The sequence below is a fragment of the Chiloscyllium punctatum genome, chromosome 19, assembly GCF_047496795.1.
Source record: "Chiloscyllium punctatum isolate Juve2018m chromosome 19, sChiPun1.3, whole genome shotgun sequence".
NCBI lineage: Eukaryota > Metazoa > Chordata > Chondrichthyes > Orectolobiformes > Hemiscylliidae > Chiloscyllium > Chiloscyllium punctatum.
This window is the reverse complement of record NC_092757.1, coordinates 55,409,250-55,435,562: the sequence shown is the minus strand read 5'-3', so window position 1 is coordinate 55,435,562 and position 26,313 is coordinate 55,409,250. Positions and strand designations below refer to the sequence as shown.

General features: G+C 40.5%; 1 protein-coding gene across 2 annotated transcripts in view; it reads left to right on the top strand.

Moving 5' to 3' along the window:
* Positions 1-26,313, top strand: part of tmem132e (transmembrane protein 132E) — a 779,639-nt gene that overhangs the window by 382,569 nt on the left and 370,757 nt on the right. For both annotated transcript variants that reach the window (XM_072589443.1, XM_072589444.1), the window contains one exon: positions 21,872-22,015. In XM_072589443.1, the coding sequence (XP_072445544.1) occupies positions 21,872-22,015 (144 nt within the window). The remainder of the gene's footprint in view (positions 1-21,871; positions 22,016-26,313) is intronic.

Sequence of the window (26,313 nt, the reverse complement as noted above, 5' to 3'; positions counted from 1 at the left end):
TGTTAGCAAGGTCAACTTTGCAGACTCAGCAGAGCTGATTCTGCTGTTGTCTATTCCAATACCTAGGTCAATGGTAGGTGATCAGTCTGGTTTAATTTCTTGCGAGAGACTGCAGCAATTGGCACAATTGAGTGGCTTGCTAGACCATTTCTAAGGGCAGTTGAAAGTCAACCACATTGCTGTCGGTCTGGAGTCACACGTAGGGCTGACCCTGAAGGATGTTAGTGGGCCAGTAGGTGTCTCATAATGGGTGGCTTTGTACAGAATTTGGAAAAACAATTTTTTTTCTCTTTGATTTGGCTTGAAATAATTTTTGTTTGTAATAATGATTCAGTTTTACTGAAAGAGAAAGAAGGGAATCTGTTACTTTAATCAGTTGAATTTAGGTACAAACAGTTGAATGGCAATAAATTTTGAGCATGTACAAAGAGAGACATACGCACAGTGGTGATGGTGCATTAAAGCATACCTGCTTTCTAAGCAGTTGACCCTGTTATTTGATTCAATTTGATTTCTGGCTCTAACAGTTTTATGGATTCTTCTGACATTGATGGTAGTGTCCCTAACCCCAGACCAGAAGGTCCATCTTAAAGTCCCATCTGCTGTAGAGATGTTTCCTAACATGTTTGATCAGGTCAATTAAAACAGAAGAGAGACACTTAGATAACCAAACAATTAGGTGCTAAGATGTATGAATGAAATATTTGACTTATGAAACCGTGGCGCTGATTCCTTTCTTTACCAACTCGCTATTTTGTGAATAATATACAGTGCCATATGAGCCTTCCATCAAAAGGTTCAACAATTGAATTATGAGCTATAGCTAAACCTTTTCAAGATGGAAGTGCTGGCACAGCAGTTAGTGTTCAGACTCCTGAACCCCTACACTCTAGATCAGCAGCGTATTTTTCTCTCTTTCCTTTTTGTCTTTTTGCTTTTTCTTTTCTTCATCTTTAAGGCTGGAGAGGTGTCAGCAGGGTGGTGGTTGAAGTGTTGGCCGTGTGGGTCAGGACTCCTGGCGACAGTAGGCCTGGAAACCTGGACTCTTGGTGATGGTAGTATCTGAAGTAGGCACTCCTGACTATGGTAGGCCTAGAGCCTGGACTCTTGGCAGTCGCAGTTCCCAGAGCAGAAACTCCTGGCTGTGGTAGGCACGGAGACGGGACACTTGGCAGCGGCGTGAGGCATCAGCTGCAGTGATTCCCATGCCTGGAGTGGGGATTCCTGGCTGTGATGCTACTTGGAGCAGGGACTCTTGGTAGTGTCAGCGAGGCTGCAGTAGCAGCGGAACAGAGTTTCCTGGGCCATCAGCTTTATCTTTGTTGAACTCGGAGTGGGGACTCCTTGAGGCCTGGAGCACCTCGCAGAAACTTTGCAGAATCCCTGGAACCGTGTTTGAGACTCCGATTTGAACAGAAGGTGAACTCCATTTCAGTAATTTTTTAAAATTCTTTTTGTAATGTGAAATGTTACCAGATTGTGGCGACAAAACATTTTTCACTGTAACTTCCTATATATGACAATAAAATCGCTCATTCGTTCATTCAACTTGGTTGGATTACTGTCACCCTGCAATTATTGAATGTTCGCTCCACTTGACAGAATGACATTGTAACATTGGCATACGCATGCAGCATAGTGGCTCTGACTTTATGCAGTGAAAACTGGTGTCACCTTACCTGCTTCACTTTGAATGTTAAGATTATAATTGAACAAGCAGCTCTTACTTTGTTTCCAAGTTTAAACGTCTCATCCATATTATTGTTTTATGCATGTTTGCATAGCATGCATTTACATTAATATCCTATTCTATTCTTTTGCCAACATTTGATTAGGTTTGAATCAGAAGGCTGTTCAGAGAATTCCATTGTTTATACTCTACATTGTCTAAAATTAAAATGTGACATATGAATCATTTTGATATACGTTACCAAGCTTTTGGAATTTTTGAATCAGCTATCTTTTTAAGATCTTAAGATTTCAAGATTCCATTGTTGGCCGAATGTGTGATGTGATTAATTATCTGTATTTTCCTTCTTGCATACAGTTTATTGTCTACAGTAGAAAATTCCTGTCTTAACGGCTACAGTTGATAATAAAGTTCAATTCAATTAAAGCTGCATGACATTTTTCCTATCTCTTACGAAGTGTTTCTCGTCTGTTATTTATTTTCTTCAGTGATGTAGACAGACTCCTAATCCCTCATAACCAATACCTTCCATGCGATCCTATGACCTTGTACCCTTATCCATGTTTCCTCATGTCCTCCATACTGAACCAACCAGCACTCAAACTTTTGCAATTCCTTAAAGAGGAAGATGATGAACTGAAATACTCTTTGTCCATTTGTGACACTCACTAATGCAAAGATAAATTTGGTAAATGAAAGGAAGGATGAAAAGTGAGGGAATGAGAATTTCCTTACTATTACAGGAATATTAATTTCTATGTCAGTTATACACTTGCTACAGCTTGGAGCTGTTCCTCTGAACACAAAATATTTCCGTAAAATTATCAGAATATAGATATGCGTTATCACCAAAAGGGAAATGGATATCTGGAACAATATAGGAAGTATCTGCATAGCATTGTGGTCTCTAGGCTGCATGGAAAATTGCACAGTAGCAGGGTATGCAAAATACTTACTTCTTTACCTTAATCAAAGTGAAACGTTGTCTAACTAATATAATTTAGAGACTTGGCATTAAAGAGGCATTTTCAGGCTGGAAACCTGTACCTGGTTGTGTGCTGCAGGTATTAGTGCTGGAGCCACAGTTATTCACAATATATATTAATGACTTGGATGAGTAAAGTGAATGTGCTATAACCAAGCTGCCAGATGATTTACAAAACAGTTGAAAGGCAAGTGGTGAGGATGATACAAAGAGGCAGGTTAAATGAGTGGGCAGAAAACTTGGCAGATGGAATATAATGTGCATTTTGGCAGGAAAAACATAGAGGAGCTAAATATTATTTGATTGGAGATAGACAGCAATAAGCTAGAGAACAGACGGAATTGGGAATTCTTGTCCATGAATGACAAAATGCTAGCATCCAGATTCAGCAGTTAACAGGGAAGGCAAGTGGAAATTTGGCTTTATTTCAAAGGCAGTGGAGGCAGTTCATACTCTCAGTTTTCTTTCCATTAATCAATCCTCAATCCATGCCAGTGTATCACTCACACTTCAATGTGTTTAATATTGTTTACTAAACTTCCTGTGTAAAGACCTTCTGAAAGTCCAAATACACCATGTCTAGTGGTTCCTCCTTATCTAATCTGCTAATAGCATCCTGAAAATCTAACCTATTTGTTAAATGATTTTTGACTGTTCTCATTAAGATAATTATTTTCGAGATATTTAGCTGTTAAAGAATTCATTATATATTATAGTCTTTTCCTTATTACTGATATTAGTTTAATAGATTTGTATTCCATATTCTCCTCCTTCCGCCTTTCTTTAATAGTGATGTTACATTTGCAGACTTAGAATCTGTAGACTCCATTCCAGAATGCCGTAAGATGACCACCAATGCATCAACTATGTCCACCTCTACGATATAAATCATCAGGTCAGATAGATTTGTCAACTCTCCAACCCTTTAATTTCTCCAGTACCACCACCTTAATCATACTAGTTGGACAGAATATAAAAAACACAATAAAGAAATTGTAGTGATTGTAATGAGGTCAGCCAGGTGGACCTAACCGAAAATGAGTTCCCTGATTGGGGCTGTTAATCTAGTCCAACCAGAGTGCCCTGGCTGACAGGAAAGAACAGGAGTGTCAGACATCCTGTTCACTCAAGAGCTGGCTTTGAGGAAGCTGATCGGTGTCAAGGACTCCCCATGTGTAAATAAAGCCTGGCCTAGTGACGGGATATCAGCTTATGTGGAGCTATTTTAGTCACCAGCGAAAAGGTACACTGCTGAAGAAACACAGTAGCAACAGTTGTTTTGAGGTGAGGTAAGCATTTCTAACATCATGCTATTATTTGGGAAGATTGGCACAATTGAACTTGCCATCGAAGATGGGCCCTGTATGTGGAAAGAATGTGTTACTTTTTCTGCTCAAATGACATTGGGGCAGATGAAAAATAAAAGGGAAATTCTCCTGACGGCTTGTGGATTGCAGCTTTTTCAGTTATTAGGAGCCTAACGTTCCCTGAGGCACCAGATACTAGAACCTTTCAAGAGTTGATGGATTTAGTTCATGACTAATATGACCCAAAGCCCCCTCTGTTTATGAGATGCTATTGGTTTTACTCGGCAATTCAAGAACCAGGGGAATCCGTATCGAGATTTTTGACTAGATTAAGATGACTGACAGAGGCATGTGACTTTGGTTAAACCCTTATTGAGATGCTGAGAGACTGTTTGGTAGAGGTATGAATGATGTTACCATCCAAAAGGGTCTACCAGCTGAAGCTCAACTGAAGCAGAAACTCAACAGACATTACAACCGGAGCATATGAGTTGCAGGTTTTTCCAATGGAAGTGAACACCCTTGCCAGTCCAACTGAGCTTGGGGAACACTACTTGTGCAAAGGCAATTGCATATTCTCACTCAGGGTGTATCCTGAACACAGAGACTCTTGGTCGACCCAGAGCAAAACCCCAAAACGAAGCCAAGCCCTGGCCAAAAGATTAAAATGTTTTTCAGGATTCAGGCTGGCAAACCATTGTAATTGCTCCTGGTATGCAGATTTAAGATAGCAAAAGAGACCCCTTGACCGAAATTGAGTAAGAGAACTCATTGGGCAGTATTCAGGAGAGAACACACCCTGGAAAGTCCATCTACACCTGATTTGCAACAATTAAATCAGAAGGTTGGAAAGCAAAGGAGCCATCAGAACAGGTCAGGCAGCATCCAAGGAGCAGGAGAATCGACGTTTCGGGCACTTTTCCAGCAACACATTTTCAGCTCTGATCTCCAGCATCTGCAGTCCTCACTTTCTCCGAGCCGTCACAGCAATCCAGTTTACAGAATGGGCAGTACAGATCATACCAATTGTGAAGCCTGATGGTTTATCTTTGTGGGATTTTTAAACAAACAGCAATGGATAAATGCCCGATCTCTTGCATAGAGGATTGATATGCAAAGGTGGGAGGGTGCTGACCTTCATGAAGCTAGACATGAGCCATACAATGTGCAGTTGTGGTTAAATGAACATTTCCAGAAGTATGCTACAATTAATACCCATAAGGATTTGTAAAATATATACGAGACTGTCGTTTGTGGTATCATCAGCTTGTGCAGTTTTTCAGCAGATTATGGGCAACATTTTACAAAATCACCATTTATCTAGATGACAAACTAATAATAGGGAAAACCAGTAAGGAGCAGTTGGAGAGCTTAGACATATTCCTAGACATTTCTTCAAGGTGGACATACACCTTACAAGGGCAAAATGTGTGTTTGCGACTCCTCAAGTAACCTACTTGAGCTATGGAGTCGACAATACCAGATTACACCTGTTGGAAGATTAAGGGAGGGCTAACAAAGATAACCCAGTTCCCATGTCTGCGCTGGAGCTTAGGTTTTACCTTGGGCTAGTGAATTATTATAGAAAGTTCATACAGAACCTGGCTTCCATCCTGACATATTTGCATTAACTCTGAAAAAAGGGTCAGCTTTGGAAATGGTCACATGGCCTATACACAGCTTTCTGGGAAGTAAAGAAACAGCTATCATCCTCTAAGGTGTTGAGCCCAAGTAAGATCTGGTATTCTGATACCTCCACATATGGCTTCAGGGTAGTATTATCTCATGGGTGGCCAATGGAGATGAATATCTAATAGTGTATGCATCCACAACTTTGGTTAATGCAGAGCATAAATATGTCCAGACAGAGAAGGAAGGTTTAGCAGACGTATTTTGAGTCAGGAAGTTCCACCAATAACTTCATGGGTGTAAATTTGTAATAATAACAGACCACAAACCCCAGCTATGTCTATTTAAACAGAACAAGGCAGTGCTGTCCATACAATCTTGCCGAATTCAGTGATGAGCTCTAATACTAATGCATATAATTACAAGTTGGAACACTGTCTGGGAGGCCAAGTAACTAATGTGGATGCATTGAGCCACCTTCTACTTGCAGACACACTATTAGTGGTACCACCACTGGAATAGTCCCATAATGGTTTTAAATTTTCTGGACACACTTCCAGTCACAGCCAAAAACATCAGACACAGAAAGATCCAGTCCTGGCAAAACTGAAAGAGCTGGTGGTGATGGAGGAAACAAAAGGGCTGTCACAACCAGAATTGAAATCTTTCTGGACTCGGAGAGACCAGATCACAAAGAAAGATGGCATACTATTTCGGGGTGCAAGAGTGATTGTCCCTAGCAAAAGTTGCCACAAGTTACTGGTTGAACTCCACCAGGGTCATCCAGGTGTTTCAAAAATAAAAATGTTCTGTCTGATGGCCAGAATTGGATGCAGACATAGTTGCATTGGTGGATCAGTCCTCCAAGTGCCAATAAGGGCAAAAATTACCCCCAACAGCTTCCACACATTCATGGGAATGACCAGATAAACCCTGGACTTGGTTACACATCAACCATGCAGGTCCTTTCGTGGGCTCAATGTTCTTAGTCATTCAAAGTGGCTGGACGTGCGGAGAGTTTATACACCAAACAGAGGATGATGATAGTAAAACTGCACACATCTTTTTTAATAAATGGACTCCCAGAAAAGTTGATCACAGATAATGGGCCATCTTTTACCAGCAGGGAATTTGAATATTTCTGAAAGTCCAATGGTATTTATCATATAAGGACAGCCCCATACTATCCATTATCTAGTTGTCTGGCAGAAGTAGCAGTCCAAACTTTGAAGTCAGACTTCAAGAAACAGCCTGCAGGTTCACAAGATACTAACTATCCCAGTTCCTAATTTGGTGTAGGACCACCCCTCAGGCAACTACAGGGATAGCTCCAGCAGAATTGTTAATGGGGAGAAGACTCTGCATCAGGTAAAATCTGATCTTCCCAGACCGGGTGTGAGGTGGAAAGGCATCAGGAATGCCAATATCGGACACAAGACTCCACTAAGTGAGAGACACAGTTTACTTCAGGGAACAAGGTTTGGTGTTGAAACCATGGGACTGGTCTCACAGGGGTAAGAGGCACGGTCAATGCAGATGAAGTCCAGTGACATATAAAGTTTGGATAGGTGTGATGGTCCTGAATAAACACGTGGACTATATGAAAGCTGCAAACTCCCAAATGTTGTGGGAACAAAACGTGCCTGGCTCTTTGACAGCTTTTCTGACAATTCCAGAACCCATGGGTTCTCTCTGTCCATCAAGCATTGAAGATACCTCGGGCATTGCCACCTTGATGCCTTTGCTGCCTGAAGAAGAGAATTTCTTCCGAGATGCTTTGAGCACAAGAGATGAGCTACTATGTGTTACATGCTGTATCAGAGGCAGAGTCGGAGGATCCTGAACCAGTGCTAAAACACCCTAAGGAGCTATGTAAAAAAATGTTACAAGGGTAGATTAAAAAAAAAAGTTGTGATGAGGACAGAAGGGCACTGCAAGTGATACAAATAGATTAATTGAGTGAGCACAGATTTTCAAAAGGAGCAATTTGTAGGAATGTGAATTTGTTCATTTCAACAGTAAGAATAATAAAGGAGCACATTATTTAAACAGTGTGAGATTGCAGAGCTCTGAGGTGCAGAGATGTGTGGCTGTCCCACTGCATGATGCAGAAAAGTTTGAACGCAGGCACAGCAATAACTCGGAAAGATAATTCAATGTTGTCATTTATTGTAAGAGAAATTGAATAAAAAAGTAGGGAGGTTATATTTCAATTACAGGGGTAACTAATGATATTACATCTGGAATTCCATGTTTGGTCAACCTTTTTAAGGAGGAATGTAAATGCAACGGAAGCACTTCAGGAAAGACGTACAGGAAAGGCATCTATATTACTGGGTTGTCCTTTGAGGAAAAGTAGACACGTTAAGCTTCTATGTGCTGGAATTTAGAAGAGTAAGTGGTGATGTGTTTGAAATGTTAAATATTATAAGGGGTTTTGACAGGGTCGATTTGGAGAACATGTTCCCTCTTTGGGAGAATTGAGATTCACTGTTTAAAATTCATAGGTCACCCGTTTAAATGGAATCAAGATAAAACAGATGGTGAGAATTATTTTTCTGAGGGTCACATGAGCACTTCTCTTGAAAAGGTGGTGAAGAGGGAGTTCTTGAATATTTTTAAACATGGGGGTGAAACATTATCACAGCAGGAGGGATTTTTGATTATAATCAGATCAGCCACATTCTTTTTGAATGACAGAGCAGGCATGTGGGGCTGAATGGCCGACTCCTGCTCCTTACTTGTATGTTCATAAGACCTATGGGTAGTATGCAATGAAGTAAGTTCTTGAATCAATGAGTGTGGTGCTGGAAAAGCACAGCCGGTCAAGCAGTATCTGAGGAGCAGGAGAATCAACTTTTCAGGCATCGGCCCTTTAGTCTCACTACCAGAGCTTTGGCTATTCGTGCTACATTTCCCTGAGAGTCCAACACCCCCGACATCACCCCCTCCTGATGAAGAGCTTCCTTCTTCTTCTTGACCAAAACCTCGATTTCTCTGGTCATCCAGCATTCCCTACATCTACCAGTCTTACCTTTCTCCCGACAGGAACATATTGTCCCTGGGCTCTCGTTACCTCATTTTTGAAGGCTTTCTGTTTTCCAGCAGTCCCTTTACCTGTGAACATCTTTAGGGTGTAGATTTGCTCACTGAGCTGTAGGTTTGATATCCAGACGTTTCATTACCTGGCTAGGTAACATCATCAGTGGTGACCTCCAAGTGAAGCGAAGCTGTTGTCTCCTGCTTTCTATTTATATCTTTCTCCTGGATGGGATTCCTGGGGTTTGCGGTGATGTGATTCCTGTTCGTTTTCTGAGGGGTTGATAGATGGTATCTAGATCTATGTGTTTGTTTATGGCGTTGTGGTTGGAGTGCCAGGCCTCTAGGAATTCTCTGGCATGTCTTTGCTTAGCCTGTCCCAGGATAGATGTGTTGTCCCAGTCGAAATCATGGTTAGAAACCCTAACCATTTCACCATATATCAAAGCAGTTTCAGAAATGACAGCCAGACTACTGAGGCCCCTCGGAATCCTAGTAGCGCACAAACCCACCAACACTCTCAACAAAAACTAACAAACTTAAAAGACCCAGTACAACCCATGGACAAAACCAACGTCATCTATAAAATTTCATGCAAGGACTGCAAGGACAAACAGGAAGAAAGTTAGCCACCAGGATACATGAACACCAGCTAGCCACAAAAAGACACGATCCCCTCTCCCTCATAGCCCTACACACGAATGAAAAAAAACACCATTTCAACTGGGACAACACATCTATCCTGGGACAGGCTAAGCAAAGACATGCCAGAGAATTCCTAGAGACCTAGCACTCCAACCACAATGCCATAAACAAGCACATAGATCTAGATGCCATCTATCAACCCCTCAGAAAATGAACAGGAAATGACATCACCACAAACCCCAGGAACCCCATCCAGGAGACAGATATAAATAGAAAACAGGAGACAACAGCTTCGCTTCACTTGGAGGTCGCCACTGATGATGTTACCTAGCCAGGTAATGAAACATCTGGATATCAAACCTACAGCTCAGCAAGCAAACCTACACCCTAAACCTCAACCTGAGCTACAAACTTTCACAAACCTTGCTGTGAACATCTGCCCCCAATCAAGCTTTGAAAGTTCTAGTCTAATACTGTCAAAATTGGCTTTCCTCCAATTTAGATCCTGCCTATCATTTTCCATCACTATATTAAAACCAGTAGAAATATGGTTGCTGGTCACAAAGTACTCTCCCATGGACACCTCAGTCACTTGCCCTGCTTTATTTCCCAAGAGTAGGTCAAGTTTTGCATTTTTTTGAGTAGGTACATCCACAGATTGAATCAGAAAATTTTCTTGTGCAAATTCCTCTCCATCTAAACCCTTAACAATATGGCAGTCCTTGTCTATGTTTGGAAAGTTAAAATCCCCTACCATAACCACCCTATTATTCTTACAGATAACTGAGACCTCTTTACAAATTTGTTTCTCAATTTCCTGCTGACTATTGGGGGGTCTATATTACAATCCCAACAAAGTAATGATCCCTTTCTTATTTCTCAGTTCCTCCCAAATGGCTTCCCTGGACGTATTCCCAGGAATATCCTCCCGAAGTATAGCAGTAACATAATCCCTTATCAAAGCGGCACTCCCCATCCTCTCTTGACCCCCATCTATCCTTCCTATAGCATTTGTATCCTGGAACATAAGGCTGCCAGTCCTGTCCATCCCTGAGCCATGTCTCTGAGATCGCTATGATATCTCAGGCCCATTTCCTAACCATGCTCTGTGTTCATCTGCCTTTCCTGTTATGCCTGTTGCATTGAAAAAAATGCAGTTTAATTTAACTCATTCTCTGCTTTGTTCCTGCCTGTCCTGATTGCTTGACTTGCTCCTTTTCCCAATTGTACCAGTCTCAGACTGATCTCTTTCCTCACTATCTCCCTGGGTCCCAGCACACCAAACAGCCCCCCACAAAACCTTTCTAGTTCATTTCCTCTTAAGTGGCTCTAGGAAATATCCCCACCAATATATTAGTCCCTTTCCAATTCAGGTGCAATCCATCCTTCTTATATCAGTTACTTCTACCCCAAAACAGCTTCCAATGATCCAAAAGTGTGAATCCTTCTTCCATACACCAGCTCCTCAGCCATGCATTCATCCACTGTATCCTCCTATTCGTACCCTCACTAGCTCATAACACCGAGAGTAATCCAGATATTATTACCCTCGAGGACCTTTTTAAATTCCTGCCTAACTTCCTATATTCTCCTTTCTGAATATCAGCCTTTTGCCTTCCTATGTTGTTAGTTCCAATGTGTACAACGATCCCCTTCTGGTCCAACTCCCCTTTGAGAAGATCCTGCACTCACTTAGAGATATCCATAGTTCTGGCACCAGGGAGGCAGCACACCGTTCTGATTTCTCACTGCTGGCCACAGAAACGTCTTGTGCCTCTGACTAGAGAGTCCCATATCACAATTGGTCACTTGGAACCTGATGTATCCCTCATTACAATAAAGCCAGTCTCAGTACGAGATTCTTAGTTGTTCACGCTACATTTTCCTAAGACTCCATCACCCCTTACATTTTCCAAAGCAGCATGCTTGTTTGAGATGGGGATAGCCACAGGAGACTCCTGTACTACCTGCCTCCCTCTCCTACCTTTCCTGGCAGTAACCCATTTACCTGACAGTATCTGCAGTTTTTCTCCCTTCCTACAAATGCCATCCATTACACCTCCTGGCTTCTGTATATTCCTCACTGCCTCTAACTGCTGCTGTGTATAGTATAATTGCAGGGATTCAGTGAATCCTTGGAAGAGAACAAAGACATAGAAGTATACTTAAGAGGGAAATCAGGAGGGCAAAAAAAGGACATGAAATAGCTTTGGCAAATACGGTTAAGAAGAATCCAAAGGGATTTTTACAAATACATTAAGAACAAAAGTTTAACTAGGAAGAGAAAAGGACCCTTCAAAGATCAGCAAGGCAGCCTATGTGTGGAACCACAGAAGATGGGGAAGACACTAAATCAGTACTTTGCATCAGTGTTGGAGAGGGACATGGAATGTGAGGAAATACATAGTGACATCTTGAAACATGTCCATATTACAGAGGAGAAAGTGCTGGGTATCTAAAAAAGGCATAAAGGTGGATAAATCTCTTGATCATGTGTACCTTAGAGCTCTATAGGAAGCTAGGGAAGTGATTGCTTGGCCCACAGGTCACAGGTGAGGTGCTGGAAGACTGGAGGTTGGCTAACATGGTGCCGTTATTTAAGAAAGGTGGTAAGGAAAAGCCAGGGAACTATACACCGGTAAGCCTGACATTGGTGGTGGGCAAGTTGTTGGAGGAAGTCCAGAGGGACAGGATTTACATGTATTTGGATAGACAAGGACTGATTAGGACTCATAAACATGGTTTTGTGCATGGAAAACCATGTCTCACAAATTTGATTGAGTTTTTTGAAGAAGTAACAAAGAGGATTGATGATGGCAGGGTGGTGGACATGATCAATGTAGACTTCAACAAGGCATTTGACAAGATTCCTCATGGTGGACTGGTTAGCAAGGTTAGATCACTTGGAATACAAGGAGAACTAGCCTTTTGGATACAGAACTGGTGTTAGGTTATTTTTTCCTGAGGTTCTTACATACCTGGTGCAACTACAACACACCACTTCTGTGAACAAGCAACCAAATTTATTAAACACAGTACAATACAGGCTTTTCAGAGCAACCTTTAACACGCACCTTGCAGACCTTATGGGGTCGTGGCAAAAAACTCTCTGAACAAAGGAAACAGTTGAAGTTTATTAATGGATAGTCATCCGCATTCTTTCATGGCTTTTGTCCCCACCCAAAGACAGTGCAGTTTAACCCTTTAATATTACATTAATGCCCAGAGAGATAGTCCCATTTAATCTTTTAACATTACACTGGCTTGAAGGTGGAAGACAGAGAGTGGTGGCAGCGGGTTGCTTTTCATATTGGAGGCCTGTGACCAGTGGAGTGATACAAGGATCGGTGCTAGGTCCTGCTTTTTGTCATTTATATAAACGATTTGGATGTGAACATAGGAGGTATAGTTAATAAGTTTGCAGATGACACCAAAATTGGAGGTGTAGTGGGCAGTGAAGAAGGTTACCTCAGAATACAATGGGATCTTGATGAGATGGGCCAAAAGGGCCGAGGAGTGGCAGATGGAGTTTAATTTAGGTAAATATGAGGTGCTGCATTTTGGAAAGGCAAATCAGGGCAGGACTTACTCATTTAATGGTAAGGTCCTGGGGAGTGTTGCTGTACAAAGAGACCCTGGAGTGCAGGTTCATAGTTCCTTGAAAGTGGAGTCTCACCATGGATAGGATAAGGAAAAGGCATTTAGTATGCTTTCCTTTATTGGTCAGAGCATTGAGTTGGGAAATCATGTTGCGCCTGTACAGGACATTGGTTATGCCACTTTTGGAAGATTGTGTGAAATTCTGGTCTCCCCCCTATAGGAAGATGTTGTAAAACATAAAATGGTTCAGGAATTGATTTACATGAATATTGCCAGGGTTGGATGGTTTGATCTATAGGGAGAGGCTGAATAGGCTGGGGCTGTTTCCCTGGAGCATCGGAGGCTATGGGGTGACTTTATACAGGTTTATAAAACCATGAGAGACATAGGTAGGATAAATAGACAAGTTTATTCTCCCCTGGGTTGAGCACTCCATAACATGGGCGGCACAGTGGCTCAGTGGTTAGCACTGCTGCCTCACCGCACCAGCATCTTGGGTTTGAGTCCTGCCTGTCTGTGTGGAGTTTACGCATTTTCCCTATGTCTGCGTGGGTTTCCTCTGGGTGCTCCGGTTACCTCCCACAATCCAAAGATGTGCAGGTCAGTTGAATTGGCTATACTAAATTGCCCACAATATTAGGTGTGTTACTCAGGGTAAATATAGGGTAGGGGAATGGGTTTGGGTGGGTTTCTCTTCGGAAGGGCGGTATGGACTTGTTGGGCTGAACGGCCTGTTTCCACACTGTAGAGAATCTAATCTAATCTAATCTAAAGGACATAGCTTTAGGTGAGAGGGGAAATACTTAAAAGGGACCTTTGGGGCAACGTTTTCACGCAAAGGGTGGTCATGTATGGAAAGAGCTGTCAAAGGAAGTGGCGGAGGCTGGTAAACTGCATCATTTAAAAGACATCTGGATGAATATATGAATAGGAAGGGTTTAGAGAGATAAGGCCCAAGTGCTGGCAAATGGGACTAAATTAGTTTAGGATATCTGGTCAGCATGGGCGAGTTGAACCAGAGGGTCTGTTTCTGTGCTGTATATCTCTATGACTTGATGTACTTCATTTGCCAGTCTATTATAATGTGTCCAGTCTCCCATATGTAACATTGACCAGAGTATTAGATGGCATTTTATAAATTCTGTCTGATGAATAGCAAAAGTAAGACACTGTTTGCCAACATTTAGTACCAAGGAAATTTTAGCCTCATCTCATTCATAGACATCTAAATCATAGCCAGGATTTTCCATTTTTCAGACTAATTTCAAAAATGAACCTGTTTCTAGGAGGGAATGTGGCAGCTTACTAAGGTGAGACAGGTGTTGGTTTTAATATCATTGAGGCAGCTTTTTAACTTCCACTGGACTTTCTGCCAGACCCCAATCAGCATGTCCTGCCCACCTGGTAACCCTGGTCAATGAGAGGCCCAGTTTATCATTCAGGTAAGAGGCCTTTTTCTCGATCTGCCTGGAGCTGAAATAATTGTAGTCTGAGCAGGATGAGGCCTTTATGTGGTCATTAGTTGACCATCAAGGGACTCAATGGATGACAGTTCAAGATGATTCAGCCCTGGCCTTCACACCAAAACCTCTTTAGGATAGATGGCAGGGTTCTAGCTCACTACCATCCTGTGTCATTTAGTTTGTTTCCTGCCTCTAGGCCAGCTGCGACTGAACCTGGAAGATTGCAATGCATTAGTTAGTTTATTCTGTGTAGCCCTTACTAGTTGTTAAATTGTGCTTGCTGTCTTATTGATCTAATGCATTGTATATTTCCCATAATTGTGTACAATGACAAATACTTGTGAAAATGCTTTTGTTTCATCGCCAATTCTGGTGTTACCTAAAATGCATAATATCACACTGATAGCAGAATACCTCATGCTTTTCTGTGAAATATTTTTTGTGTCATTTGTAAATCAAATTGCTGTTCACTTATGAGATACAACATTGTGCTCACTTGTTGAAATAAAAATCAGACTTCATGAAAGGCAGTTAATAACCTTTAGGAATCAATCTTTTTCCCCACTTGGTTCAAAGTTTCAATCCAGTACAACTTATTGCTTTTGTGATCAAGGGAGATAGCGAAATATAATGAATATGTTCTATGTCAACAGTCTTAGACAGCAGAGTACTTTCAAAAGTTAGTAGCACAATTTCCACTATTTCTTCTAACTCTATTGTCAAAGGATTTGAGGAAAATATAATCATGAGAGTGTGAAACTTCATGATTTAGGACTACTGGTAAGCCAATCACAGTGGGAGGAAGTACAGCCATTTGAGATTAAGTTAAATGGCAGATAACATTGAAGCCTTTCAAACAATTCGTCAATTGCTTTACAGTGAATTTGTATTAATGAAATACATAGTATAACAGAATAGCCTGTATTGGTTGAAGATTTTAATTTCCCCTGTATTAACTGGGCCAGCTAGAGGGTAAAAGGCCCGGAATGGGTGGAACTTGTCAAATATGTCGAGAAATGTTTCCTAAATCAATATGTACAGGGCCCTACTTGGGAGGGCGCAACACAGGACCTCCTGGATGTAAGTTTGCTCACTAAGCTGAAAGGTTCATTTTTAGACGTTTTGTCACTATACTAGGTAACATCATCAGTAAGCTTCCGGTGTTGAGGTTTTATTTATTTTATTTATGTGTTGAGGTTTCTTAGGTTGGTGTTGTCATTTCCTGTTCTTTTTTTCTCAGGGGGTGGTAAGTGGGATTCAAGTCAATGTGTTTGTTGATAGAGTTCCAGTTGGAGTGCCATGCTTCTAGGAATTCTCGCGCATGTCTCTGTTTGGCTTGTCCTAGGATGGACGTGTTGGCCCAGTCGAAGCGGTGCCCTTGCTCATCTGTATGTAAGGGTACTCGTAAGAATGGGTCATGTCTTTCATGTGGGTCACCAATCCAAGGAAATCTAAACACATAAATAAAAAGTGGGCCATACCACAGGTGCTTCACCGGAGGCTCATTGAAGATGTTACCTAATATGGTGATGAAACATCTGAAAACAAGCCTTCCAGCTCAGTGAGCAAACTTACATCCAGAACCTCAACCAGAGCTACAAATCTTCTCAAAACTCAATAACAGAACCTCCTCTTAGGTAACGAGGTTGGGCAAGTTTTAGGGTGAGAGGGGAAAGATATAAAAGGGACCTAAGGGGCAACATTTTCACGCACAGGGTGGTACGTGTATGGAATGAGCTACCAGAGGATGTGGTGGAGGCTGGTACAATTGCAACATTTAAGAGGCATTTGGATGGGTATATGAATAGAAAGGGTTTGGAGGGATATGGGCCGGGTGCTGGCAGGTGGGACTAGTTTGGGTTGGAATATCTGGTCAGCATGGACGGGTTGGACCGAAGGGTCTATTTCCATGCTGTACATCTCTATGACTCGATGACTCTTAAGTGACTGAAGTGTCAGTCAGAGTGCAGTTTGGGTCCAGTGACTATAATTGTCTTAGTTTTAATAAAATTTTGAATAACAATAGGACAGTTAAGGTGCTAAGCTGTAGCAAGGCCAAATTTGGGGCCATTAGGCAAGATCAGCAGAGGTCAATTGAGTGAGTCTGTTTGAAGGAAAAGGAATGACTGGCAAATGGGAGGATTTTAAAAGGTTTGCTATCAAGAGTCTAGGGACAGTTTCACCCTGTTCGGGTGAAAGGAAAAGCTGGCAAGTTTAGGGAACCCTGGCTGACGAGAGATATAGAATCTCTGGTCAGGAAAAAGAAGAACGCATTCATTGAGTTTAAACTATCAGGTTCAAATGGATCTCTAGATGATGATAAAAACTGTAAGAGTGCACTTAAGGGGGAATTCAGAAGTACAAGAAGAGTTTATGAGATGGAATCTGGCCTCAGTGTTTACTGAGGAGAGAATCATGGATGTTACGGAAAACAAGTGGCGATGTTTTGGACTGCATGTGCCTTAAAGCACAATAAGGTTCATAAATCCCCTGAGCCTGATGAAGTCCATCCTTGCATGTTGTGGGATACCCTTGCAGAGAGTTTTGCTTCATCCTTAGTCACTGGTGAAGTTATAGAAATCTGGAAGGTGGCTAATATTGTTTCATTGTTTAAGAAAGGTAGCAAAGACAAGCCAGGGAACTATAAATCAGACATCAGTGGTAGGCAAGTTGTTGGAGAGGATACTGAGAGACAGGATCAACCAACATTTGGATAGTCAAAGTCTGATTAGCGATAGTCAGCAAGGAATTGTGCATGGGAATTCATATCTGCTAAATCTTTGAGAGTTTTTCAAAGAGGTAACCAAGAGGATAGATAAAGATAGGGCAGTGGACGTTGTCTATATGGACTTTAGTAAGGCCTTTAACAAAGACCCTTATGACAGGCTAGTCATAAAGGTTAGGTCACATGGGATCTAGAGAGACCTAGCTAATTGGATTCAAAATTGGCTCGTTGGTTAGAAGCAGAGATTGGAAGGTAATCAAAAATTAGAAAAGCATCTTAATCAAATGAAGAAGTGGACTGAGGGTTGGTAAATGCAATTCAATACAGATAAGTATGATATTGCACTTTGGAAACTCAAACCAAGGTAGGACTTATACAGTAAATGGTAAGGTCCTGAGGAGTGTTGTGGAACAGAGGGACCTTGGAGTATAAGTACATAGTTCTTTGAAAGTGGCATCACGGTAGGCAGGGTGATGAAGAAGGCATTTAGCATGTTGGCATTCGTTGGTTGAGGCATTGAGTATAGGAGTTTGAACGTTATATTACATATGTATAAGTGGTTGGTGAGGCTGCACTTGGAGTATTGTGTACAGCTTTGGTCACCCTGTTATAGGAAAGACATAGTTAAACTGGAAAGAGTGCAAAGACAGTTTATGAGGGTGTTGCCAGGACTAGTAGGCCCGAGTTATAGGGAGAGGTTGGCCAGGACAGGACTTTATTCCTTGGAGCATAGGAGAATGAGGAGGGGTGAGCTTATTGAGGTGTATAAAATCATGAGGGACATAGATAGGATGAAAACTAGAGAGCATAAGTTTAACGTGTGAGGGAAAGATTTAAGAAGAACCTGAGGGGCAACTTATTCACACAGCAAGTGGTCCATTTTTGGAATGCGCTGCCAGAGAAAGTGGTTGAGGCAGGTGCAATAGCAACATTTAAAAAACATTTAGATTGATGCATGGATGGGAATTCCAAGGGATATGAACTAAATGGAACTAGCTGAGTAGGCACCATGGTCAGTATGGACCAGTTTGGACTAAAGGGCCTGTTTCCATGCTGTATTAGTCTATGGCTCTATAAGGAGAACAAGACTTTAAATACCAACTGGGAACTCCACTCACTATAAATGTTCCTTCAGCCTGAAAAATATAATTGACTATTTCTCTCTGTTAACGTTGCTACTGCCCACTTTTCTTCCATGAGATCTAATTTTGCTCAGACGTTTGTCAACACTATCAAAAACATTTTGAAGGTTCATGTACACCACAGTAATAGCATTACCTCATTGTCCCTCTCTACTACATCTTCAAAAAGATCTCCAGAATGTTAGCAAAACATGATTTTCAGAAAATTAATGCACATGTGTCCATGTGACTATTAATTCTACCCACAATTATAGCTTTGGAAGCTTCCCCACCATGAAATTAAACTCACCAGTATGTAATTGCTGGCCCTTATCTCTACACCATTTTCGTGAACAACAGCATCCTGTTTACTGTTCTCTTTGACACTATCCTGAGTCAAAGGAATACTGAAAGATTTTGACATTTGTCCCCAAATTTTCCACTCATATTTCCTTCAATATCTTTGGATATATCTCATCCCGACCCAGTGTCTTGTCATCTTTGTGTACAAACCATCTATCCAATACTTGCTCTTTATCAATTGTGTATCCTTCTAGTTATCAATTTCTTTTTCTTTCAACATGGCTTGGTAGCATCTAGTAAAGATAGATGCAAAGTACTCATTTAATATCTTATCCCTGCCCCCTCATTTCTTGTATGAATCCATATTTTGGTCTCTAATTGGCTTTATTCGTCCTTTTATCATCCTTATGCTGCTGATGTGCTTATTGAAGGTTTGGGATTTCATTTTATGTTAGTTGACTAGTCTGTTTTTATAATCTTTCTTTGCTTCATGTATCTACTTTTTCATCTCCTTTCTGACCTTTCTCCACTCAGCCTGTTTCTCAATTGAACTTTCTATCTGAAACCTCTCATAAGCTTTTTCTTCTTTGTCTTTATTTCTCCTTTTCATCCACATACCTCTGGAATTGTTGCCCTACTTTTTCCCTTTGACAGATATACCTTACCAGAATGGTCTCTTCTTTAAAGGTAACACATTGCTCAGCCATGTTTTTTTTTCCCAACATATGACTCAGGTTTTCCAAGAATAGTTGATTCTTGCCCCATTGAAGTCAGTTCTCCCATGGTGTATTATTCTCACATTGGATTGTTTATTGTTCTTTTCCACTATCATTCTGAACCTCATGATACTCTTATAACAAAATCACAGACATGTAATGGCACCAAAGACATTTGTCTCATCATGTCAGCATGAGCTTTTGAATGAGCATTGTTACCTGTTGCCAATCTCCTGCTTTTTCCCCATGCCCTTGCATACTATTTCTATCCAAATAATTATCCAATGACCTCACGAATGCCTTATTGAACTGTTCCTTAAATGTCCTCCAAATTCACTTGATCTTCTTGACCCACCTCAGCTCCAATAACCAAGTCTAACAGTGCACCCTTTTTGTTTGGGCTATATGCATACTGCTGCAGAAAATTCTACTGAACAGAATCTAGGAATGCTTGCCCCTTGTTGCCCTTTACATTACCTTCTAAAGTTATTATCCTAGTATATATTGAATCCTCCATTGTAACAAATGTTAGAATCCCTATAATATAGGAAGAGGTTATTAGGCCTATTGAGTCCACACTGACCCTCCAAAGAGTATCCAATCCAATGGTCAATAGTAATCCCCAGGATGTTGATAGTGGGATTTTCAGTTATGGTAAAGCCATTGATTGTCAATGGATAATGTTTATCTCGTCACTGTTGAAGATAATCATTACATTGCAAAAATTCACCAAGACTCCCAAGAAAGAATCTTTCAAACTCATGATCAGAACCATCTAAAAGAGCTAGAGCAGCAGATACGTGGGACGACAAAGTTCCCTTCCAAGGCACTAACCATCTAAATTTGGAAATATATCATCATTCCTTCATTGTTACTGGGTCGAAATCCTCAAATTCACTTCATGACAGCATTGTAGGTCAACCTACAGCACATGGACTGCAGGGGTTCAAGAAGGCAACTCACCATGATCTTTTCAAAGGCAACTAAGAATGTGCAATAAATGCTAGCCAGCCACTGATGCCCATGTGTCATGAGTTAATATAGAAAAAGCAAAGCATTCATCCATCTTCTCTTCCTATTTCTGTACTCACTCGTACATGGTACTGGGAGTAATGTGGATATTCTTGCTTCTGAGGTTTTCTTTGCTAATCTTATAACTACTTCACTAAATTCGGAATACAGGACTACATTCCTGTTCTTAACACTGTTGGTTCCAATGTGGACATAACCTTTGGCTGATCAACCTCCCATTAATAAAATACCCTGCAGCTGCCCTGTGACATCCTTTATCCAGGCACCGGGGTGATAATGTACTATCCTGGAGTAAAGACTATGGCTGCAGAAATACTTGTCTGTTTATCCTAACTGATAAATTTCCTATCATTACTGCTCATCTATTATTCTTCCTTTCTTTCTGAATAGCTGAGCCATTTGTGATGCTATGGGTTTGGTTCTTTGTTATTGTCCTAGCTGATGTAAATTGCTGAACAGGTCATATCCGTAGACTGAAATTTGGTTTGATAGTTCGTATTTAGTTTCTTGGAAGGAGTTTTAATGAGGTGGTAATTCTTGAAATGCAAGCATGCAATGCAACAGATTTTTGGTAAAAATAAGAACACTGAAGTATATTACACAAAAAAAGATGAAAACAATTTGGTATTTACATATGACACAAGTTTAAGGATTTTCAAATACATGGTCATGTATAATCCCATTAATCCCAACAGCATTTCTTTACAGTACACACATCAGAAAGAAGTCCTGTCTCTATTGTGTTTATATGGCTTAATTTAACTTTTCTTTTAATTATCAGTTTTGAGAATCTGGAAGCTGCTTCCTTCAGTCTTCTTATCGCTGAGTTTAGGCTTTCTCAGCTTCAAATAACCCTTCCAGGGTTTTAACAAAATATTTCTGGTCTGGACTTTTTAGACTAAACTCCTGACACTGAGGTAACCTATTTCTGAAGAACTGTAAGCTATCCCTTTCTACAAGAGCAACTGCCTTACACATGCAATTTCAGCCAACCCTTCTGCTTACTAAAACCTTTGAAGTATGGGTGTTTCCTCCAACATGATTAAAAAATACTTTGGATTCTTCTATCTGAAACATGATGCATATTTGTTTATTTTGTTGCTCATAAAGCTCACCTAAAACAATATCGTTATTATCCAGAAAATATCTCTCTCCTACTTGTTTTAAAAGAAATCATCATGGTTACAGATATACTTACAAGTTAATTATTAAACCCCTTCATAGACATAGACCAAACCCCACATGTCCAGTTCAAAGTCCAATTTCAGAAACAGTGATATTAAATACTTCATAAATCAAGTTGCCCAACACTATACTTGCAACTTTGTCCTGTTCTCCACCCTGACATTATTCTCTAAATATTACTTAGGTGCAAAAAATAGAAGTTAAGAATTATTCTAACTCAGAACTAGTATTGTTTTGGTATGTATTGAACACTTTTATTGCATATGTGTCCTGAGATTGAAATGATTGATTTATGCAGTGCACTTCTCTATTCTGAGTTCTCAACATGAATGAGCAGCACTGATTCAATCAGAGCATCAGAGTGTTTTACTTTTTGGATTTGATAACTTCTTTGAAATTATCTGACTGTTGTTTTATTCAACATTTTTCAGAGTAAAAGCCAAAAAAGGAGTGAACCTGAAAAGCATGTGGCCCAAAAATCCTGAAACCTGGCAGTTGAGATCAGAGATCATGAATGGTGGAAAACATTCCATTGCTACAGTGGAGATGAATAGGAAGCAAGGAGTTTTAAGCAGGTGAGCAATTTTTTAAAAGGCCATTGGATTTACTATGGCATTATAAACCATGGGGGGTAAATTTTCACATCACCTCCTGGTTCCATATTGTGGATTTGACAAAAGATCTGCAGAGTTTCTTTGTAAATCCTGTTGATGTTGATTTTCCAGAGTTTTCATATCTCTTTCACCAAGAATGAAAACGAGTCCTTGTGAAGAAATATGGCCCCTCACTTACCAGTTTCTTCTTTTGCTGACTATTCTCTTTGTCCCTTAAGGACAGGAGTAAGCCATTTACTCTCTTTTTGGCAATTTCATCTTTGAATTAGTTAATGTGTGATCTGTCCATTTCACTCATCTACTCAACTTGGTTCCACAACACTTAATTCCTTAATCTCACAAAAACTAACAATCTTGATTTTAACATTTTCACATGATCCACCGTCAGCAAATTTCGGAGAGGATTCCAGATTTCCATTAACCTTCACATAAATATAAGTTTCCTGCATGGTGCTTCTGTCTATTTCTTCTTGTTTATCGACTGTTTCCCTTTCATTAACTCTTTGCTTTTAACTCTGTGCTTCTCCAGCTTTTGTCTTTTCATTACTTTCAGGTAGGAGGAGGTAATAGTCACAAGGTGAGGAAAGGAGTTGTTAATTGTTATAGTAGAGTCATAGAGATGTACAGCACAGAAACAGACCCTTAGGTCCAACCCGGCCATGCTAACCAGATATCCCAACCTAATTTAGTCCCACCTGCCAGCACCTGGCCCAGATCCCTCCAAACCCTTCCTATTCGTATACCCATCTAGATGCCTTTTGAATGTTACAATTTTACCAGCCTCCACCACTTCCTCTGAGAGCCCATTTCAGACACGCACCACCCTCTGTGTGAAAAAGTTGCCCCTCTTTTATAACTTTTCCCTCTCACCCTAAACCCTATGCCCTCTAGTTCTGGACTCCTCCAACCCAGGGAAAAGACCTTGTTTATTTACCCTATGCATGTCCCTCATGATTTTATAAATCTCTATAAGGTCACCCCTCAGCCTCTGACTCCCAGGAAAACAGCCCCAGCCTATTCAACCTCACCCTATAGCTCAAATCCTCCAACCTTGGCAACATCCTTGTAAATCTTTTCTGAACCCTTTCAAGTTTTACAACATCCTTCTCTTAAGAGGGAGACCAGAATTGCATGCAGTATTCCAAAAGTGGCCTAACCAATGTCCTGCACAGCCACAACATGACCTCCCAACTCCTGTAATCAATACTATGACCGATAAAGGAAAGCATACCAAGTGTCTTCTTCACTAGTCTAGCTACCTGCGACTCTACTTTCAAGGAGCTAAGAACCTGCACTCCAAGATCTCTTTGTTCAGAAACATTCCCTAGGACCTTACCATTAAGTGTGTAAGTCCTGCTAAGATTTGCTTTCCCAAAATACAGCACCTCACATTTATCTAAAATAACTCCATCTGCCACTCCTCAGCCCATTGGCCCATCCGATCAAGATCCCGTTGTAATCCAAGGTAACCATCTTCGCTGTCCACTACATCTCCAATTTTGGTGTCATCTTCAAACTTACTAACTATACCTCTTATGCTTATATCCAAATCATTTGTATAAATGCTCCATTTTGCGTGTCAATTGTGAGAAGATATAGTTCTCAGTAATTCCAATCGAAACCTTGATGTCCTTACATCTTTATTTTCCTGTTATTATTTCCTCTTTTTATCACCTTGTTCCAATGATACTCTTAATTCTATTGTTGCCCCATTCCCCCACTTCATTATTGTTTACCCCAATCTCCATCTACATCCCATACTCTGAATGATCTGCCCCAAGAATGGGTAATGGACATTTTTACTATTTTCCTTCAATTTCCCCTCTCTGCTAGCCATTTTATTCAGAAACATTGTTTGCTTTTATAATTGCATTTTCCTATCTGCTCTAAAAATCAAATCATATATTGAAAGGGTTCTCTCTCCTTTCCTTCCTTTATTCATTTGGTCTTTTGTGTGCCAGTAATTTGAGTCTTCCTCAAGGGCTTTAAACAAAGCCACCTATTATTGACTTAATTGACTCAAAAGTAGTAATGTTGAAAATTCTAAACCTTGCATGTTTGAACTATTGGCAAAATGCATGTGAACGAATTTGAAATATTAATCTTATTGGTTTATATTTTATTCACTCAGTGAACATGGGCATTACTGGCCTACCAGCATTTATTGCCCATCCCTAATTGCTCTGGAGAAAGTGACTTTTTTGAACTGCTGCAATCTTTCGGGGAAGGTATACCCATAGCACTGTTAGAGAGGGAGTTCCAGAATATTGACCCAGAGACAGTGAAGGGACAGGGATATGGTTCCAAATTGCGATGGTGTGTCACTTAGAGCGATACTTGCAGGTTATGATATTTATCTACTGCTGTCATCTTTCCAGCTGTTAGAGGTTACAGGTTTGGAAGTTACTGTTGGATGCATCTTGGTGTGTTACTGCACTACATCTTGTTAATGGTACACATTAATTCCCTGTACAATAGTGGTTCAGGGCATGAAGGTTTAAGAGGGTGGATAGGGTATCAGTCAAACTTTGTCCTATATGAATGTTGTTGGAGCTGCCTTCATCCGGGTAAGTGGCAACTGTTCCATCACACTCCTGATTTGTGCCTTCTAGATGGTGGATTAGCACTGGGGTGACAAGCGATGAGTTTCTTGCTGCAGGTTTCCTACTCTCTGACCTGATTTTGCAGCCACAATATTTCAATGGCTGGCTCAGTTCATTTTCTGTTCACCTCTGGAATTGAGCTCTTTTATCCAAGTCTTTAAAGTTGAAATTAGGTCTGGTGCTAAGTGACTGTGACAGTTTTCAGTTAAATTAAGTATAAATTAGGAAAGATCTGTTGCTCAGCTTCAAGAACATATTGAAATTTATCTTGCAAATGAAAAGGCACACATCCATTAAATTGTATGCTCTTTCATTCAAATGTAGACATTTCAGAGTGAAGCTAACAAGGTATTGTTATTTGCTGCTCAGTTGCGTTTCTATATTAGCAGCAAATATACAAGTTACTGAATTGTAGCTGAGGTCAGTCCTAAATCCTAGAAAGCATGGTCTTCTTCCAAACAGACATTAGTTTTTGGAATTCTCTTCCAGGGAGAGCAGTTAAGGGAGGTTTAATATAAATAAGACTGAATTAGACAGGTTTTTGCTTGACAAGGGAATCAAGGTTTATGGGAATAAGCAGATTAGCTGAGTTGAGGTCTTATTTGGACCAGTCATGAGCTTATTGAATGGTGAAGTAAGTCTCATTATTATATAAAGAGAAAATGTGTTTGAGCATTTTAAAACAATAAAATTATAACTCTTTGGGTCGCAATTATGATTTTGTGAATTGTGCAGTTCATGTATAGATTTAAAAGTTTCTTTTTTATTTTTGTACTTCTTAAAGTTATGGACTGAAATAAAGAACTGCTTTTAAAACCGGTGTTTTGCAAGAATTGCTGCATGTTTTGAAAAGCAAGTAATCTGATATTCATGACAAATCACGTATAAAGCTGTTGAAACAAGCTGTAATTGAAATTCAGGTTGCAGACATTGCCAAGATCACTCTGGAGGAAACTCGAGCACTCACTCGATTGGGTCAATAGAATAGTAATTGTTTGTTGCCTCCCGCGTAACATTGTTCAGTTACATTGAGACTTTAGAAGATGAACAACTGGACCTGTCTCCTAAGACAAGGAAAAAGGGGAAGGTGATGGTAATTTTGAGAGACGATAATGCTGATGATGAGGATAGTGAGGACACAGGCTAGTAGTGCAATCAGGAAGACCCACCTGAGAGATTCTGATGGCAATTAGATTTGAGGGCAAATCACTTTGCAGTAACATATGTGGACACTCAAAACTGTTTGCTTCAAGCATAAGGTCTTGAAACATCGATGCTCCAGCTCTTTGGATGCTGCCTGACCAACTGTGTTTTTCCAGCACCACATTCTTCAACTCAAAACTCTCTGTCAATGATGACTTAGTGTCATTCCTGCTGTCAAAGAAATGCTTGCTTTATAATTTTAAAGAATTAAACCCTTTGGCATAAGTTTCAAGTTAATTCACTCTCTGTTCACCATACCTTCATGTTCTGTCTTCTGTTCAGAACATCAGAATGGAGTTAAGCAGGATTACATGGGAGCTGCAATTTTATAACTCACATCTAATTTGTGGGCATTAATCTTTCACTAAGCTATAGGCTAACATAAACAATGTTAGTTAACTCACAAAATCACAGGGTTCACAGTTTCCAGAGGTCGTGTTCCTCCCAGAGAGG